Source organism: Pseudochaenichthys georgianus, chromosome 4 (assembly GCF_902827115.2).
Source record: "Pseudochaenichthys georgianus chromosome 4, fPseGeo1.2, whole genome shotgun sequence".
NCBI classification, from domain to species: domain Eukaryota; kingdom Metazoa; phylum Chordata; class Actinopteri; order Perciformes; family Channichthyidae; genus Pseudochaenichthys; species Pseudochaenichthys georgianus.
In genome coordinates, this window is record NC_047506.1 from 12,026,711 (window position 1) to 12,048,142 (window position 21,432).

At 40.3% G+C, this 21,432-nt stretch overlaps 2 protein-coding genes across 2 annotated transcripts in view; both read right to left on the reverse strand.

Moving 5' to 3' along the window:
• p3h2 (prolyl 3-hydroxylase 2) overlaps window positions 1-15,126 on the reverse strand; it is a 64,700-nt gene extending 49,574 nt beyond the window's left edge. Inside the window, exon 1 of the mRNA XM_034080602.2 lies at window positions 14,516-15,126. Coding sequence (XP_033936493.1) covers window positions 14,516-14,932 — 417 coding nt within the window. The 5' untranslated portion in view covers window positions 14,933-15,126. The remainder of the gene's footprint in view (window positions 1-14,515) is intronic.
• Window positions 15,127-17,665: 2,539 nt separating this feature from the next.
• On the reverse strand, window positions 17,666-20,624 carry LOC117445643 (claudin-1). The gene is made up of 4 exons (XM_034081414.2): window positions 20,288-20,624; window positions 19,703-19,867; window positions 19,148-19,226; window positions 17,666-18,734 (listed from the first exon to the last, which is right to left on the reverse strand). The coding sequence occupies exons 1-4, from the start codon at window positions 20,487-20,489 to the stop codon at window positions 18,566-18,568; spliced, it is 615 nt and encodes a 204-aa protein (XP_033937305.1). The 5' UTR covers window positions 20,490-20,624; the 3' UTR covers window positions 17,666-18,565.
• Between the last annotated feature and the right edge of the window lie 808 nt (window positions 20,625-21,432).

Sequence of the window (21,432 nt, forward strand, 5' to 3'; positions counted from 1 at the left end):
AGGCATGGAGGGAGGTGGCAGAGACAGTGGGTGAAACTGGTAGGTTTTCGCCTGTTTGGGGAGTTTATATATATATTGCTCGCATAAAATCCCCGGGGTTTTTTGCTTTGTATGTCGGGGGCGGGAGATTCATGTGATTGGTTGTTGGTCGCGTTGCTCACAAAAAATCCCCAAGCTGTCAGACACGCCCAGCTCCAAGATTTTCAAGATTTTTGAAAAGCTGCTGTGTGGACGTAACGTAAGGCGCGAAAGCCCCACACAATAGCGGAGGAACTACTGCTCCCTGCTGCGGTGGATCTGTGTGAGGTGATGGTGGGGAAAGATGCAGCTGCCAAATTGAGAAGTGTACCTCTGTCAAATGACACCATCAGACGACGAATTGAGGACATTTCTGCTGATATCAAATCACAACTGCTGGAAAGACTGAGAGGGTCTAAATTCGCGGTTCAATTGGATGAGTCCACTGATGTGTCCGGCTCTGCGCAGCTCATCGCGCTGGTTCGCTACCCGTGGGAAGGAAGGATTCAGGAAGATTTTTTATTTTGTCAAGAGTTGACGGGGCGAGCAACAGGTGAAGAGATTTTCAATGTTATAGATATGTTCATGGAGACTGGCAATGTGAGTTGGGAGAATTACATTGCGATTTGCACGGATGGGGCGGATGGTGGTTGCTCGTGCCAAGGAGCGCAATCCAATGATGATAGCTACCCACTGCATGCTGCACAGGCAGGCTCTGGCGTCAAAATCGTTGAGTCCTGAGCTACAGTCCGTTCTCAGCACGGTGGTATCTGTGGTCAACCACATCAAGTGTAAGCCACAGTCCCGTTTATTCGGCCAGCTCTGCAGGGAGATGGGCGCATGACAGGACACCCTGCTGTTCCATTCAGAGGTGCGTTGGCTCTCCCGTGGAAAAGTGCTACAGCGGGTGTACGAACTGCGCTCAGAGCTGTGTGAGTTCATCCAGAATGACAAGCCAACCACTGCAGCACTCTTCTCGGACCCCGAATGGATCGCACAGCTCGCCTACCTCGCAGATGTGTTCAACTTATTGAACGATCTCAGTTTGTCCGTTCAAGGCAGATATGCCTCTATCCTGGAGGTAAGCGACAAAATCCAGGCATTCCGTGCCAAAACAGCGATCTGGAGAAGGCAGGTGCAAAATGGCATTACAGACATGTTCCCCCAACTCACAGAGTTTCACATAACTAAGACTATAGAAGTGTAAAAAATAGGCTACGTCAGATTATTCCAAGGGACATAAATGTCAAATCAAGTACATTTTTATTTATATAGCCCAAAATCACAAATCAGAATGAGGGGGTCCTTGGTGTATTCTCTATCTTGTAAGGGGTCCTTGGCTGAAATACAATTGAGAACCTCTGCCATAGATTACCCAACAAAAATACTCTCTCGCAACTGCCGACCCGTATTGCGCAAGCGCAGATCTAAGATCCAGTAGAAATGATAAAAAAGTAAAAGTCTGCTGATTATTGTTCTACTAGGTCAAAATAGAGTGTGTTAATTAATATGTTTGGCAGTTTGGAGTAAGTCTGTAGATTTGTTTGTGTGTGTGTGTTTCATGTATAGGCCTCTCACGATAATTCATTTTGTTTGATACATTTTCCCGGAAATTATTGCGATAAACGATAATATTGTCGGCACCGTTGTATGACCATTTTAGACCCCTGACATAATGATAATATATAATAATAATTCAAGTACATCATTTCAAACTGCTAGTCACATCCTCATGTAAATGGAAATGTATCGAGTACATTTTTATTTAAATAAGTCAATTAATTGCTTATCAGACACACAATAAAATAGTGGAAACAAACATGTGTTTGACTTTCATTAGTGAATGAAACTTTGTGCCCTTTATAGTCTGTGTCCAATATTGTGTATTTGTATATATTGTATATATATCCTATATATATGCTAAGGTCCCGCTGCTGACACGATAGAAGTCATTTCGTGCGCATATGTGTAATTAAACCCATGATATCAAAATCTCACTCCAGCCAGGTACCCAAAGTTGGCAACCCTGGAGGAGGTGTCGGCGTTCTGGCGATTTACTCGTAAGGCTTCAGTAGAAGCTGCTGGGACTCCCAGCAGCTTCTACTGAAGCCAGTCCCCAACTCCGGGGACTTCCGGCCGAGGACTTTGGGTGGCAGTATACGCCGTGAAGTGGTTTGCGGCCTGCCAGTAAACCCAAAGCAGAAGAAGAAGTGACGTCAGCGGCTTCATTTGCCTAATCCTCCCCCAGGGACTTATTCCGGTGTGAACGCGATCTGTACTTAGTTCATGAGAATTAAAGAGTTCTCATTCTTTCACACACACATACGGGTATTGGGCCGAAGGCGACACCGTACTTCCGGTATCCGCCGTTTTACGCGAGGTGCAAGCAGGCCGAGGATTTAGCCGTACACCGTCTAGGTGTTGCTAAGCTTCCTGTACTGAATATCATAGTCTATTGGCTTAATCAATATCTAGTCAACTCTAAAATACCACATATATGCAATGGCATGATAATATTATTGTGACAAGTGGGGTATTCACCTGGTGTTTCCAGAAATTAGACGTAGATGCAGCCAAAATCGACGAAGGCCACTTTCGAGGGTCGTTTTTCCATACATCTGCAGGCAGTCTGTAAGGGCAATCCGACAACCCACACAGCTCTAGTTTACGCTGGTAACGACCTAGAGCACACCCCTCAAGTCCAGAGATGTAATCCGAAGACATGCAGCGATTTATTCGGTCGTTAATTCAGAAAAAAAAACCTAGTGCGCTCTTCCTGGCTACGTTAGCTAGCTGTTTATATTTGCACTTCCAGGATATTTGCACCTCCAGGAAAATGGCGTATTTATATATATATATATGGCGCGTGTTGCATTGTGGGTAGCTCGTGACGTCACTGTGTGTGAAATAATGAACTAAGTTCTCATGAACCTTTGTGGGAAAAGTACGGTGTAAATGCGGCTTCTGTTTTCTGGGGGAGGACCCCCACACCCCCCGTCAAATTGTCCCATCCAAATTGAGGATGCTTCCTACGCCCATGATCTCAACTGCCCTACTTAACAATACTATTACTCAATAATGTAGTCGTAAGTAGAACCACAAAGATGCTTGTGGCCTACCAAAAACATTACATTTAATTAAAAGTTAGAGTTGGAATGCAGTAGTATAATTATTATTAAAAGATAAGAGTTATTGTGTGTGTCAAACAGAGTTAGTTTGTTGCAGGTCTCCCTTGAAAAAGATATCTATGATCTCAATGGGACCAATCTGGTTAAATAAAGGTTTGAAATGAGTTACATAATTAAGTCAGTTCACTTTAGTATCAACTTGGCCCATGTTAATATAAAAAACTCAGTATCAATTGTTTACTTATATGATAAGCATAAACGATTGCAACTTAGCAACAATAAACACAGTTTTACAAACCCATCCTCTGAGTATAAACATGACATCACCATGAACTGATACTGTGATGGAGCTATGTTTAAAGTAATAAATATTAGACTAGAAGGTAACTATGTAAATATTAACACAGATTTTGTCAGGATTCTCATGTTTTGTCACGTTTGTAGTTTTGTATGTCTGGTTATGGGTATTTTCTTCCTTGTATATTGTCTGGTCTTTTTCCCTGTATTTTTCCTCCCGTCGTTAGTTCCCTGGTGTGTCTAGTTGTCTGATTGTTTTCACCTGTCACTCCTTGTGTGTCTCCTGTGCTAATCAGTGTTGGCCCCACCCCTGATTGTTCCCACCTGTGTCTAGTTACCCTGTGTTTAAATTCCCCTGTCTCCCAGTGTTCAATGTCGGTTCGTCTTGTGTCATGACTAGTTCGTCGGTGAGTGTTCTGTTTTGTCTTTGTTTATATCCCTAGCCCTAGCCTTGAAATAAAGGAGTTTTTTCAGTTTATATCTGCATTTGGGTCCTGCTTCCAACATACACCGTAACAGATTTAAGTCTAAAACTCAAGTGAAAGCTTCATTAAGTCTGGTTGAAGCCAACTACCAGTACAACGGTATAGCTAAAATAACAAACACAACTACACCAAACTGGAAGGCAGTAAAGATCAGATCACAAGGAAAAATAAATGACATGCAAATACATGTGCAAGTGGAAATTTCACAGAGCAAAAGGGAGGCGGAGAGATGGGCTTTTGATGTGCATGAGCTAATCCATGTTGAGTGTTATTGAAGGCCGCCATGGATACAAAGCAGCCTGCAGCCCTGTTGTCCTGCGACCACGTGCACACAGCAGTGGCCTGATGGCAGGAGTTCAAACTCTTTGTACGGGCCTTTCAGAGCCGAGTGGGATGGCATTGGCCCGACTCACATTTTGTAAATACCTCAGAGTATTTCGCTTCTAAATTGAGAAGCCTGTTGTTGAGCCTAGTTTACTGGCCATGTTAAGGTTTCCATACCGGAGCACAATAAAAGAGGGTAATCCTGTTTCTATTAAATTCCTGTAAACCAGGACTGACAAGCAGGAAAAATGTCAATTTTCATCCAAGGGAAAGGACACAGCTGCCCTTGTTTTAATGGCATTTATAATATGAAAATTGAAATAGTTGTGTTTCTCCTGAACAGCAGCCAAATATTTATAGTGTTCCTTTAGCTTGACTGTCCAAACTATCAGTCATTATAGGGGTAAAGCTTTGGATACTTAAACCGCTAAACTGTTTAAGAAATGCTGGGTATTGCAATCACCTAAATTGAGGTTCAGTACCTTTTTTTCATCTTTGTTTTGAACAGCTTCCAGCCAATACGCTGCCTCTACTCAGGACATCCCCAGAAAAAAAACAATCAAAATTCAGGCTATAAGAACCAGAAGCAAACAACTAGTCACTTAAAACAAAAATAAAAGTAAGTCATGAATACAACTAGGAAATATCTTCCTTTTTGTTTATATTTTACTTCAATAAACAATAGTATCCACCATAACTATATGTTCTATATATGTCCGTAACTACATCAGAACTCCGGGCTAACCAGAGACAGTACCTCAAAACAGCTACAGGAACCAAACAATAAATGATTGTAAACATGCCACACCGTTATACAAAGCAGACATTCGGGATGACATGGATACCCTTATGAAGGAACACCAAAGAGTCTTTTTTCTCCAGAGCAGAACGAGGTCTCTGGCCTTGGACGTGTCACAAGGTTTATGATCACAGCCCACGGAATAGTTTACTTTCACATATTCCTCTGTCACAAGTGAAATGATTAGTCCTGCATGTTGACACTCAAGAAGACTGATGCCTTCCCTCTGTATTCAGTGCATGTGGTCATGGGGTAATCCGTCTCAAAGTGAAGACACTGAGGTTGTTTTCTCTCAAATTCATGACGGGAGCCAAAAGTTGACATTCTTTGCAGACTCTCCCACTGGGTGACATCACAGTCCTCTGACCACTTCATATAAACTGAACTTACAAATGCACTTTAATGACTCATTAGAACATTGGCAAACCTGGCTGAGTATAAACACTAGCCTCCAGCATAATCAAATTTTAAAAAGATGTTGTAAAATAAATTGCAACTTGGACATGTTTTGTTAGCTGATGGCAGTGTTCGGGGATTAATAAGGACTTGTGTTTGTTTAGGATGGGCCTTTATAAGTCAATCATTTTATCTCATGCTGAATGTATTCATGTCTATTTGTAACTACAAGAAAGACTAAAGATTAAATAAGATCATGGTTGCAGCTACATTTTGAAGATATAATTGCATATGGACAATTGCAACAGGAGACATGTCAGTGATGATTAATATATCATTTTGAATGGAGACAAAACGTTCTGATCACAAATCATTTGACTTCGCCAAACATGATGTACTTCAAACAACATCCCTGATTTAGGTGTGGCCAACGCTTTAACTTTAACTATTGCCTGGGAGTGCTGTGATTTTGTAGCCTGTATGTCTTTTAAAAGGATTCGATTCAAAGGCAAATACTATTTGACCATACTATAAAAGCATAATATGTTTGTTTATCCTGCAATTTCTATCAATGTGTATCTGGGTTGGTTCCACAGGGTTGTTTTTCTCTGTTATATAAGTCCTAGTGTTCAGAAATATGGATTTGTAAAGATAATAATTAATTGCAGCCCTGCTTTGAGCAGATAGAATGTTTTGGAAACTTTTATTTTCCAATCCAAAGAGCAGTTGTTTGTCACTCATTCTGACTATGTGTTGTCCTATTAATCAGTGCATCTCATTTTTAAAGCCTGCTGTAGGAGCCAGCAGGAGATTAAGCAGAACTAACCTCCCTTTAACTCTTCGCAGATGATGTAATACTGCTTCCTGGGGAAATGCTTACATTTACAGCAAAGGTTCCTTAAGGACATTTGGCTCTAATAAGACAATCATTTTCTCTTAGTTATACTGTTAATCACCATTTTGGCTGCACAGCGACAGTATGACCCATCCACACGTTGGGACTACTTTCACTTTTCTTTGGGGATTTATTTAAGAATCATGCACTACCCTTCATACTCCATTTGTTTCAGTTATCATGGATAATTACCAGAAACCAATTGTCAGGTCAAGCCTGAAAACGATGCAAGTAATGTTTTAAGATACAAAATTCTTACGGAGATGAATAAAAGAGACCGCCAGTATGTTAATACAAATGACCTGAGCCACTATGAAGGACCTCTTATTTAAGATGACGCATGTTTAACCAAAACGACGTACCTTAATGCACAAATCATCCCAAGCTCCATTTTTTTCTAATGCTGTCACAGCACTCTGGCCAATAGGCAGCCTGCCTGTGGCTCCTTGGGCCTGACGCTGTTTAGCACTGTTATTGTCTGCAGTTCTCAGAGATCTGAACCAGATGTGGAGATGCTGCGAGGTCAGTGTCGGCCAGGGTACAGGTCAACATGAGATCATGAAAACTACTCTCTCCTGACTTCTAAATAGGTGGCAATACTACCCGTTTCCCTGCAGGGAAAAAACCTCCAGGGCCCAGGAGGTGCTGAGATCTAGCAACAAAGATAAGCAGGTCTCAGAGCGGCAGGGGATAATAGTTGGAAATCCTGGCGTTATGCACTGCTAAGATGAATTATTCTTTGGCAGTCGTCGGTAGGAGGGAGGAAGACGGGGGTGTGCAAATTGGAAAGAGTCCCCTTCTCCATGCCAGCTGTCAAACTTAACTTAGTGATGTGTAGCATAGCAGGGGGGATTGAATGTTGGCTTTCACGGAATGATATAAAGACATCTGGAACATTTCTAATACTAAGTGCATCTCAGGCCTGCCTTTGGACGCTTTAATCTGAGACACATTCATACACAGTGCCATATAAGCAAAAGTGGCTATAGAGACACCCTGGGAGCATTGCCCTGCCGGCTGACGACAGCGAAGAAGGTCTGGATAAACAATCAACACATCTAATTGAATTTTACAGGAAACAGCTGTTGGTTCAAAAAGGCAAACAAGCTGCCCTCAAAACATGAATGCTTCTCACTTTGGAGGATGATTTGCCCAGAATCCATAATTTAAATGATTAGTCTGTGGATATTTATTTATAAAAAGGTACAACATGTATAAATATTCACACATGAATGTACAGTATCTTATTTAGCAAAGAGGTAAATTGTCCCTTGCATGTTTACTTTAATACTTAAAAGAAATAATAACAACATACTGGACCAAAAGCAGACAAAACTGCATCCACCAAGTGTAATGTGATCACAGTTCACCCAGTTGTATATCACCGTACTCCAGGGCTCTATCTTATGATTTGATAGTTTGATTTGATCTATTTAACAGCCCAAAACCCAGACACATGACAGCACAGAACGCGTACAATACTTCACACATAAAAATGTGTCCAAATCCAGAAAGAAATATAAACACGTTGAAAATGACTTATAACCTCCTCTGTGGTTGTTCCTGCTACATTAGGTGTCTCTAGGAGAACATTGTGCCATGATAACACACACTTAACTTACATAAAACTGCTAACTTAGAAAAAGACAGTTCTTCTACATCAGAATAGACTTTGTGTACTCTCTACCCTCTTTGTGGTTTCCTGCCGAAGCCCACAGCTTTCCACTTCTCAGAAATTATCTGCTGAGGACAGAAGTAACCTGAAACGTTAAGATACATTTAGCTCCCAGTTGTGTGGAACAAGCTGTGAGGTATATACACGATACCTTTAGAAAACCTGTGGAACATTTTATTCTCTGGACTAAAATGTTTGGAAATACCTACCTACAGTTCTGTCAAAGCCAAATATGTGTTTAGTCACACTCAGAATACAGCCTGAACTAGCTACTGGCTTTATGTGAACAAACATTTTGGTAAAAACGAAAATTACCAACACTAGTCCGTGTACACTGGCCCTTTCTACCTCATATTTTAACAGCTATAGGTACAGTATACAGTGTATAACACACCCATGGGTTTCTGAAAAAGTCAACAACATAATCAATGTATGTTCTTCCTCTTCTGCACAAAGATTCCTTCTCTCTAATGCAGCCACTGCAAAGTTGACTCAACAGTATTTTACGGGAAATATAATTTCTACTCAGTTTGTGTGTAATGCGATGGTTCCACATTTGACTGAGATAAATATTTGCTTCTTTTTCTTGATTTACTGAAAAAGAGAGTGTGATAATGTCTGCTCTGTAGAAGGTGACATGACAGATAGAAGCTGTTTCGCTGCTCCCCAGCAGCAGCCAACACATTGTTCAAGTCACTGGTGAAGCTGAACAGATGCCTGGCAAACGCTGGTGTTTCCATCCCAGCCCTGATTTCTCCACTCAGACGCCCAGGAGTCTTTGGCCAGACTGATAATCACCAACACAAAGAATGACACACACACACACACAACCAGAATGTACACACTCAAACACACACTGAATCTGACCTTGCAGCCAACACTTTATGGAAATATAGAAATCCCCGCACACAGATATTTACGTATTTCGACATACTGTCTTCCAGCTGCTTGGATCAAGAATGAGAATCCTGGTCCAAATCCTCAGTTTTGTGACAGGTGATATTCTAATCTTCCATAAATTAAGAATACACTGAGATCATAATGAAGTCACTATCATAAACAATTCTCAATTAATCAAGAGTTTGGAACTTGAACCCAAAGTGTCATGATGGTCAGCTCTTGCATTTGGACAGTTGCTGTTCGGCCTCAGCCACGCATGCACAGGTGGCAGCACGGTCACATCCGAATACAAATCTAACTCGAGATGCTGCAGTCTCATCCCATAACACAAAACAACGCAGAGTTTCAGCAGTGACCCATTAGCAGCATTCTGCCTCCTCATCTGCAACAGGCGTTTAATTGTTAATGAGGGCAGGAACAATATTAGTATGTTACGCCACAGTGTGCCCCCACATTCCTGTAGTGGGTTATCCGCTCAGATCCAGTCATGCAGAAGGCCTTTGGCACAGCCAAGTGCCACAATGTCTGGCTGTCTGGGCAGAGCACCATCCTGCACGCTAGCTCAGGGGAGCAGCATGCTTGCACTGCAGGTGTGTGCTGAAAACGGTCATTGCTAAGGGGATTATTTGCATTTATTAGGAAAACAGGATCCTGTGTGTCACCAATAAACTTTCCAATAAAAATACGATTTGTTCTTTTTGACATTTAAATGACTTTAAAGTTGTAACATCTGACCTTAAATATGTTTGTGTTGATGATTTACTGCGCAGCAAGTACAGGCAGAAATTGTAAAACCTAAATCTTGTTAATAAGCACAAACATAAATCAAGTACTAATGAGAGCTGTTGCTTAGCTTGATACTACTCTCATGAAGATGATAAAACTTGCTACAGCTAAAACTCTATGTATCACAAATCCTAAATAGACCTTTGAGTCACAGCCTTCATTTCCTTCAGTTAAGCATGTGTTTTTCTAAGATTTCTACATCTACGTCATCTGCTCCGGCACTATGTCCCGCCCCCAGTCACTTTGCAAATAGGATAACCGCAAATCAACCCTGCCGGTACATCAAAGACATACATGTGACTTGGCCGCACACAACCTGCCTCTGAGCAAATGGCAGCGTTACTACTTGCTTTATCCATTATAAACACAAAGCTCACTCTCCCTCTTTCTATTATCAGCTGCAGATGACAATAACACCATCTGTGATTTCCATCTAGTGCAACATTCATCACTGGAGTTCAACCTAGATACAGACATGTCCCCTGCATGCTGCTGTGTTTGGCAGTTTCTCCTAATAATCTGAAAAGTCAAGAGCAAGAATGTATCAACAAGATTGCGATCATTACAGCCCCTTCACAGATACCAAGCTTCTACTCACAATCAAACTCGCCAATTCCATCCCACCACGTGCCTTCTAAGGGGAGCTGTACTTGAGCCATAAGCTGCCTGCTGTGTTGTAATCAAATCATCACATTCACAGAGGAAGCAGGAGTGAGAGTCGGACTTTAGAGGAATTTACCGAGAAGGCTCACAACATCAGGCTTCAGAGACTCTCCTGACCCTCTGCCACCTTTTAACATCGTGCTGTGAGACATGGAAACTTCTCAAAATAAAAAGACGATATGTGTCCCAAATTCCTAAGACTTCTCTTGTAGTTAAGTGCAATAACAAGAAGACATCTTTCATTTTGCTGGTGGCACGAGGAGGCTGAATCTTTGCATCATCAATAGTGCTGCATGTACATTGGTGGCCACACATTTCTTGTCCGTCCTCAGATTTAAACTGGCCGCACAGGATGAGCATCTCAACAGGCCCATTATGGAGAAACATCAAGCTCCTTGGTTACTAGAAACTGCAGTCTCAATTAGGGTTGCCAGAATAATCGCTGGCATCCCTAGTCTCAATCTAACCTGATGTATCTGTAACAAAGGGAATCATTATAATCAACAGATACACAAAACCAAGCTGTAAAACAGACCCCATGGTTTGGTTATATGAGACACATCAGTTACTGTTATATCAGTTACTGTAATATGTATGTTAAATGTACTTTGTAAATAATTTCTACACATTAAAAGCCATTCAGAAGATGTGGTATCTATGGGAACTTTGGGATCTCCAGTTGGAATTTCAATTAAGTTATCTTGGTTTGGAGATGTTTGGCTGCACTGCAGGAGTTTGTAATGACTGACCACCTATAGTGTGTTGGAGGATTTAGAAGTGTATACCTATGCATTTCTAGAGGATCCACAAGGAGAAATTAAAAGATTCTCAGAAGGTAATAAAAGTTTGAATATATATTTTCACAAAGATTTAATGTCCCTATATATACACACAATGAGAAGAAGAAATGTTGAAAAAATGCAAATTAGCTACTGCCTATGCACAAGTTACCATCTAGTAAAAATAAACGTGGTTGGTGTTTTCCACCCAAAACTGAACAGTTTCTGGATGTTTGTATAACGACTTCAATCTGATTTTCACTCATTATTCATGATCAAGATAAACATTGACAAATTCACAGTTCAGCAGTAAGAGGCCCTTCTTTCACAATAACTTATTGAAACAGCCGTGCAGATAAAGCATAAAGGGGCTGAAGATTTGATGTCATCTTGTCTCTGAGGGCGATTCAGGGCCTTTGATCGCTCTGCAGTTGGGCAGCTGGAGTGAGAGCTGGGGCCAGAGGCAGAGATCACTGCAGCCCAATGGCAGCTACAGAAGTCTCCCTTTAATACCTGAAAGTGGCGTGTCTTGCTTTTTTTAGAAAAGCAAACAGACCACAACAGGAACATAAAATATTTGCCAGGCTAAATGATGGGCGAGCTGGGGACATACGCAGCAGCCTGAGTGCGGAGAACAGTTGGTGACTGTGGAGCCTCTTCTTTCAGGCCCAATGGCAGCATTGTACCAGAGGCTGTCAGGAGGAGGGTGTGTGACGCTGGAATGTGCAGGAATGTTATTTATTTTCACAAACACCACCAAGTACACCCATACTAACACGTGAGAGGTGCATGTGCACACACACACGGTTTAAATACTAATGTGGATACGTACACTGAGAGGTCTGATGTGCTCTGATGGGCCTGGCCAATAGAAACGCTTCAGCTCGGCCTCTCCTTACCTGTGGTAAGATCAACATCATAGCTCCCTGCCTTGATGTGCTGCTATGTACTCAGTTCATAAAGATGTCAACACACTCTTAGACACAGGGGAGGCTGAAATAAAGATATGCTCAAAATGATCTTAAGTTTCTGCTTTATTGTAAAAGATTCAAAACTATTATGTGCCACTTTTTCTTTAAACATAAAGAAATCATAATTCTCTACTAATAGATTAGTGATATTTTTACAGCTGGCTGGGGATCTGTGAGTGAGGCCGTGACTACGCTCATGTCTAGACAGGAGCGTGCACTTTTATGAGAGGATCACATCAGCTCTTAGTTGTTCTCTGCTGATTCAGAAGAAACAAATAAAAAAAATGGAGAAACCATTTGTCCAGCAGACAGACACAGGGCAGATTGACTTCCCACCACTTCGGAGCGGGGGAAGCTGTGTGTCATCACCCTGGCATTTGGAGCTGGTCTGCAGTCAGTGACAGTGGAAGTAGACTGAGTCTCAGGTTCATGTGAGGAGATCGTGCCAGCTTCCCAACGGAGCTCCAACTGGGTTAAAATGTCAATCTCTTGCTCACTTTAAGGTAAAAAGTTCAATGAGTTATTGTTTGTACACACTAACATGTAGTCCCGACTGTATGATAGCCACACTTCAAGCTACCTAAGCGCAAGTGTCCTGAAGTTGAGCCTGCAGTCGGGGGAAGCAGACATATATTTCCCTGCAGGAATAGTTCATTGTATCACTGCCTATGTCGAATGGAGCGTTTGTAAAGTATCAAGTCTCACTCTTTTCATCAGTCGGAAGTCCAACATAATACTCAGCTAGGGAGGTTTGGAGACACTCCAAATGTTCCTGTTAACGGTTTTTTCCCACACAAAGCGGGCTATCAAAAACATGCAGTAAAACGTGTAAACATTTACATCCATAACAGTTGAGGGTTTCCAATTCATTCTAAATATTGAGCTTTGGAATAAAAATATCTATAAAACAGATACATTTGTGTAACTCCAAATACAAAACTGATGGAAAATGTTCAACAGTCACAACAAATGCACTTGCTCCTCTGGGACAAATCTAGCACACAGCACTGAGTCTGAATCAGCAGTTACACTTTGTTCCCAGCTCTCCTGTTTTATCCGTCTTTTGGATTGTTCCCACGCCTAGCGCTCAACATCGTCCCAGCCCAAAGATGGCTCATGGGAAATGCTGATCTGGAAGTTTGTATATTGAATGTAAAGCCAATAACAAGTAGTGCTAATGTGTTGGGATTGAGGAATAGTGGTAGTTTAGGTGCATTTCAATAACCAAAAGAAAACTGAATCTATTACCTGACTGCACGTTTAAGTTATACACTGTCATCTAGCAGGTTGATGTCAATGTTGATTGAATGAAGCATGAAAGAGAAAGTCGGAACCGCCAAAACAGAGAAATCCTCAAACATTTCCTTACAGAGTAACACAATGTTGTGTGTTATTACAAATAACACAGCACACAGAGTAGCCATACAAACCAAAGTGTGGATGTAAACAAAAGACTGAAGCAAGTGCACAGACATCTGTAGAGTCAGCCTGCTGTGATCAGACAGCTGGGCCTTCATCTCACTGCAACTCAATCTTATATCAACATTCCACATAGCAGCCCTTGACATGAGCGTGATACATGTACACCTGTAGTGGATGTTACATCACATTGTTGCATATTGGAGTAAGGGCTGAAAACATCACGTTTACATAATATTGACTTTTAAAGAACTAAGATGTAGAGCCTTAGCTTGTACAGTATTTAAGTTTCTCAAAAGAGTCCAACTGACATTATCAGCAGGCCATTATTGATGTATCTCACACTTTAGATCAGTATCAAATGTGGTACATTATCTTTCTTTTATATACTTGTATTTTATATAGGCTTTTATATGTTATTTACAGAATCCAATCCCAGTTGGGTCTACAGGTTCAACTTGTTCAAATAGTAGGTCACTCTTAATGTTGGGAATACACGTATTAAGCAATAGCAAAACATCCCTAACAAAAGCTGAATATTTTTTATTTAACAACTTAGTTAGAAAATATTGTTCTTGCGAATAGCAAGTAAATGTTTTTGTTCTGAAATATCAATAATGTTACCTGAACATGGTTATTGTGTACTTCTGCAGTGGGATGCTAGTTTAAGATCGTTCTCAATTGAGATCAGGGTTTTTTTGACAAATGTAAAACTTTTATATGCCCTCAAATATTAGTTTAAGTGTAGCCAAATAGTTAAGTGACAACACCTTGAATCCTCATGAGCTACACTGGTTTCTACATGTGCTGTGCAGCTGGCATCATCTCTCTGCATCAGGTTGCTGGGCAGCAGTAACAGCTGATGAAGACTGTAGCAGGTATCGTGGGGCAGACAGATTAAGAAATCTCCTGGGTTGACAACAGAAGTGCTCATTCAGAGCAAGTTTTCTCAAAGTTACTCATCATCCCCTTCCCCTTACCTTCTTATAAGCCAGTTGAAGATAGTTGTAGGGGATCCTCCTGTGGAAGTCCTGCACTACATCCTCGCTGACTTTGTGCAGAGATTGACTACCAAGTATCTCCTCGATGCATGTGTTCATACACGCCGCTCTCCGGAGCACCACGTCAGGGAAGCGCAGCTCCGAGAAGGTGGCATCAAAGGGATGCTGGTCCTGGCACCTCAACCGGCACCGGACCTTGGTTTGGCGGACTTCCCTGTAGCTGCTGAGCGCTCCCTCCATGTAACGGACCACATTTGGGTAGTCGTTGTTATAAAACGCCTGAACCGCATTGTCATATAAAAGGTCGTAAGGCTCCAGGAAAGCTGTTGAGGGGGACAACGCCACGGTGAGCAGGACTACTGAGAAGATAGCAGCCGGGGAAAAGTTCCTATCCATCCTCTGCTTCTGTTCAGCGGCTGTCAGTCACTTCTGCGATCAGCTCGTACTCGTTTCAGAGTCCATTTAAAAAGCTCCTCTCAGAAAGACGCAGGACGGCTCCGGACCAGGGTGGAAATAATGTTGCTTCAGTCGGGGACACACATCTTGTTATGACCCCTCTCCGACTCCGCTAACTCCGCCCCTCCAAGACATGAATGGCCGGAGCACAATGCCAGCTTTCCGTAAAGCAGGGACCGCACAAGGGTCCTTCATGGAGAAATGAGAAATTATAGTTTTACTTAACATCATTTCTCCACCTTGTATTTATTAAAAAACGACTTTAAGTGTTGTTTCACATGGCGCAGTTAAATCAATGGTCGTTGCTTCAGAGAAAACATTGAAAATATAAAGTTTGGGTTCCTTCAGGGTTGATAAAGGAACTACAGAAATGCCTGAAACTAAAACTTTCTGTTAAACAAACGCCAAAATAAAAATACTGAGGTTGAGTGAAGCCCAATAGCCTACAACCAATTCAAAGTTAACTTGTTTTATTAGAGAAATTAAACTTTGTGTTGCTGTTTTGATTTGTTTTTCACGAGAATGGCTCAAGGTGAAAAAGTCAGCAACTTCTTAATATTTTCTGGATGAATTTGTAACATTAGCCCATGGATTACAGACTGGCCCTGTTTAAAAAAAAAACAATAAATAAGGATAATACAAAGAAATATGAAATGAATAGGCTGAGAAGCTAGTTTTAATGTGTGTTTGATTTCACACACAATATGTATTGTGAGATATACATACACAAAGGCTAGTTGCTGTCTTGTCTTCTGGAAGTCTCTTATGTTCAGGAGGTATAATGTGAGTGTCAAGACATCCAGAAACAATTCCATTAAAAGGAAAACGTCTCCCTCTGCAGGATAATTCAGTTAAGAGCAGTATTACTACCAGGTTGCTTATCAACCAAACTCTTAACTTTTTATCCAGGAAAACCCAAAATGCATGAAGCTTGAATAAACATTTAACTGTTAACCCAATAATATTTACTTCTGCGGCAATAGGAATGTAGCCAAGCAGGTAAAATCACTTCAGTAAATCAACTAACATACACAATCCAGTTAACTCAACTTTAACTAATATTATGAACAATTAATTAAAAGACTATGTTTTGTTATCATTATTAGTTTAGTGAAATGTAATCTGGAAGCACATTATTTGTACTATTCTAAGAAAGACTATGTTAGTGTCATTGTTTGGATTATAATGTCAAGCAAAATCTTTTTCAAATGCAATCTAACAACAAAATATAAACATTTCTACATTTCACGACTACACAACAGTCATCATTCATACAACATCATTTACTGCTAAACATACCAGCATTAAAATACTCTTTACTGTCATCCTGGATACTTCAACTTAGTCAACACCCATCTGTGAGATCTAAATTCCAGTTTGTGTGGTGAAATGTTTTATAAATAGACTGAAAGTGAATGTGTGGTTTAGATACTTCACATCTGCTGAGGTGCCAACAAGCTCCTTACTGTGAGGAATGCCAACACACACAGATATTTGAGTTTCTATTCATGTACATGGTACTAGGTGCTAGTTCTGCCGTTCTTTAAATTAGTTTGTGCTGCCGATATAAACGGCTTATTTTAATTAACTGATTTTGTTGGTTTGTTTTATCTGTGTAATAGACAACAATGTGAGGTGTAGAGTAAATATATCTTGATCTGAATTAGCATGCTCGGTTGGCAAATACCATTATTTCACCAGGTACTTTAAAAGTGTAAAACATCCATCATGCAGCCTGCATTTTCTACTATTTTACTTTCACTTGCTGTCTGAGAGTTCAGGGAGAGTATGGGCAGCACTGTGCCTCCATGAGAGGTTCCTACGTGAGTTTATATCCACAGCTAATTTTGTTAAATGTATGTTTAACTAAAGAGATTGACTTTTGTTTCCATTTGACCAAGGATGGCTTACAGTACCTGTACATCAACATCTTGTGCAATTAATTTCATTAAGGATCAAGTTATTTTGTCAAGCAGATATCATAACAGTAACTCTCAGTCTCTGTTTGTATACAAAACAATTCTTTATTTTGAATTCACCATGGCAGCAGCTGTAATACCAGATGCCTAAATACAGTATTTAGAGGGTAAAACGACAACAGATACGAGAGGAAGGAAACGGTTTCGCAGTCAGGAAAGTTCTCATTACTGGAGCCAGGCCTCAGGACAGCACAGGATCCACTTAGTAACAACAAACATCAACATCCTAACATCTTACATTAAGTCAACAAGTACATTCACTCAAATACTGCACCACAAGAGTCAGAATTTGAGTATTTCAGTAATTTAAGGAAGAAAAAATATAGCACATAATTTACCTAAATCCGTCACTTCTCCTGATAAGAACCAGACTTCAGTGAAGTGAAGACAACATATATGGGCTGAATCAAAAGCTTTTGTGTCAGTGTTTAAGTCCAATCGTAAACACAACCAATAAAAAGGGATAGAACAAAACAATATAAATATCAGTTTTTCCTTTTTCTTATTTGTGTTGTATAATATTATCATAATATGGTAAGTGTATGCTGTATAACAAAGATAGATTAGCAAATGCAGTTGATGTTGTTACAGTTGCATTACATCAGACAAAAGTCAGCAGTGATTTCATGAGTTTGACATAAACATTAAGTGAATACTATGTATATAATATAAAAGAACATAAGGTTACCCTGAGTAAAGAAATCAGTTTTATTTTTTTCTCAAAATGTACATACAACAATCTTCCAAACTGACAAATACCAACAAATATAAATGACAAAAACAAAAAACTAAATATATATTTAACCCTTGGATGCACTAGTCTAGACCCTATACACTCTTCCTTCATCTCCCTCCACAGCCACTCCTATGCTACAGCCTCAGTCACTCAAGGCGTTCCCCAGGGATCAGTACTCGGCCCCCTACTCTTCATCATCTACGTCCTCCCCCTCGGTCAAAACCTCATATTACCACCTCCACAAATCCGACCCTCTCTTACCTGCCCCGCAGCTGTTCAAAATTTGAATGGCATGATATCAAAAACATGTTTTTTGAGAAATAGCTGGTATATGAAATGATACAAACATTTAATTACAAAGACACTTCAAGAAAACCACCTCACCGGTTCATTTGTATCCCACTTATGCATCTAAGGGTTAACAAAATACTCAAACAAGACAATATAAACACCAGTGTGGAACTGAAGTAGAATGGATTGTACAGCAATGTAAAATTACAGTCATTTGCCACCAGGCATCAAAACAATTATTCTACTTTATTCAAAGTTTGATACATTGTTCTTCATTAGGAGTTGTTAAGAGTAACTTCAAAATGTCGTACTCACACACAAATATTTTCTAGATAAAAAAGTTAAGGCAAGGCAAGTTTATTTATATAGCACCTTTCAACACAAGACAATTCAAAGTGCTTTACAAAAATGAAAGACATTAAGAAAATGGCATTTAAAAACAGTCATTAAAAAGCAAAGATAATAAAATAAACTTAACCCTGATCCTTGATATTCTGTATTTCTATTCCTGTAGTAGAAACCCAATGTAATGTCACTGCAGGACTGACTATCGCGGCCTCTCCTTCACTAGACGTAGTTGGACTTGGGGCCCATGGGGGGGAGGAGGTGATTGTTGGAGCTCATGGAACTGGTCGCCTGAGACCGCGAGCATCTTTGACAGCCCAGGAAAGCTCCACCAGCCGCAGTGAGGAGGCCGCCAGCCCAGCTGACAAACACAGCATTACCAAACTCAAAGCTGCAGAGGAAAACAAATGTACACACATTTACAGTAGATGTACAGAATCAAATGTGTGTGTGTGTGTGTGTGTGTGTGTGTGTGTGTGTGTGTGTGTGTGTGTGTGTGTGTGTGTGTGTGTGTGTGTGTGTGTGTGTGTGTGTGTGTGTGTGTGTGTGTGTGTGTGTGTGTGTGTGTGTGTGTGTGTGTGTGTGTGTGTGTCATACTTAGGCTACTTTCGCAAAACATTTCAGACTAAAGACCAGTTCATTGGGGAATAAGCTTCCAAGAAATGAATGTGGGTCAAAGTAATATCCTCAAAAGCTACGTTAGCAAACATGAGATTGTGTGCGTGCGTGTGTGTGTGTGTGTGTGTGTGTGTGTGTGTGTGTGTGTGTGTGTGTGTGTGTGTGTGTGTGTGTGTGTGTGTGTACCTTTGAAGCGTTTTCGTTTCGTGATAGTTGTCAACAATCTTTTTGACGTACCAGGAAGTCATAATGATTGTCAATACACCTGAACAAAGAAAACACATCATATTGTGAAACAGAGAAGGGTTCATTTATGTTTTTCTTTTTAAAACATCACTTTTAAATATGTTTTTCTTGTGTCGTTTGCAAGGTTTAGCAAACTTGGAAATATTTAGAAAATATCTTACAACTAATGGGTAATTTGAAAAAGGGTTACTTGTAAACTAGGTAGTGTGTTTACTGTTTGTTTATATATTTTATTTAAAAAAAAGTAAAGGATTAGATATTTTAAAAGACTAGAAAAGTTATTCACAATTTTATAAAAGTGTTCCTGTTTAAATGTGGGTTGCTGTGTCTTATGTTGTTGCCTGTAACTCTTTATTATTGCTGCCTATTGTGGCCAGGAGAAAACAGAGCTTTTAAATCTCAATGAGGCTTTTTGTTGTTGTATAAAGGTTAAATAAAATAAGAATTTGATTAGCATATTGTATTGAGATATTATCCAGTTGCCACTGCACACACCTGCAATCATGAACATGATTCCTCCGATCATAGCTGTTGTGGATTTGCTCTCAGACTTGCCGTCCATGAAGCGAGTGCACTTCATCCCCACTGTGGAGACCATCAGAGCCACAGTGGAGAGGAAGACGCTGATCAGCATCACCGCCCTGGTAGCCTGGACCTCAACTAGGAGAAAAACTAGGACTGTTGGAATATAAAAACTTTTCATGTATACTGTCTTATACTTAGAAATGACCTATCCCTTCTGTGAGAAATCGCATATCTTTCTGTAACTTCATTCATAATATATGTGCAGTATTAGTCTGGCTTAAACTGTAGGTTTAACCAACCTACCAACTAAATCAAAACATAATATAAAAATAGGCTGAGATAAACTTAAATTTACAAAATATACTTAAAGATTGGCATAAATGAATTCTTCAACAACAACAAAATGTCTATGAATATAAGATATGCCATAAAGTCAGTAAAGGTCAATCTAAAGAGACTTCTGTCTAATTATAGTAACGTATTATCTCAAGAAGCAGCGTCTGGTTTTCGGGGGAGATCTATGCAGATGTGATAAATACATTTAAAAAAACTTACTTGGCAGCTTCAGGAGGTACTGGTGAAATTCACAAGTTGTTCTTTCATTGCCACTGCAGCTCATCCACAAACCCTCAAATATGCGGTGCGTCTTGCCCTGGTACTGCTTCTTCCATTGAACCATCAACGTTGCGCCCACAGTGGCAGCGAGACCGACCAGAGAGAGGAAGAAACCGAGGAGCTGTAGTCCGGAGCTGGCCATCGTACAGCGGGAAGAGTTCAGTTGTTTGGGAAATATGTTCCAGAGAAAAACAAATGACAAGCGAGCAGAAGTCGTTGATGCCAACAAATGATCTACCTATACGTGCCTCCTCGCAGACCGTTATTCACGCGCTCTTCTGCAGCCTCTATTTAAAGTGCAAGCCACGTGACGCGGAACGTCCACTCCACCGAGTGGCATGATACTATTGACTCCACCTGCAGTGATGATGGGAAGACATTTTCTTAGGAAGTCCTATCTGAAAAATTAATACATTCCGGTAAATAAGGAGTATTAAACAAACACATACGGCAGTCTTCCAAATTATTATAATGTGAGTTTCCACCTTCAGTGTCGTGCTTTTTAGTTCATTTGACACAACAAGAGTGAGGACCACATGTCTCACATAGTCAAGGATAACAAAAGGCATATGCAGCAATTCCCAACATTAAAAACAATGTATGGTGGTGGAAGAAGTACTCAGATTCTTAAATTAAGTATACCACTAAAACATACTCTTCTACAAGTACAACATTAAACAAGTGTTGGCATTCAAATATACTTAACGTTCCTAAATTAAAAGTATTAGTAAAGCAGAATTACATTTTCTCGGATATTATATAATTTATTATCGTGAATTATATGACCCACTACAAGTGTGTGCTGGCATCTATAGAAACGTAACTCTCTGGATTATCTATTCTTACATTATATCTATCTGTTTACAACTCTTAAATAACATTTAGGATATTTGTCTAATTTTCCCAGATGTTGCCCATTCTTAGATGTGCCTACAGTGGCTTAAATTCATAACACACTACAGGAAAGGGAAACTCTAAAAAGCTTAATAGGTCCCCTTTGAGTAACACTTGCAATGCTGTTATGTTATATTGCACATTGTATTGTGACTGAAGAAACAATACTTTCCAATGGTGTGGGAGAGTGA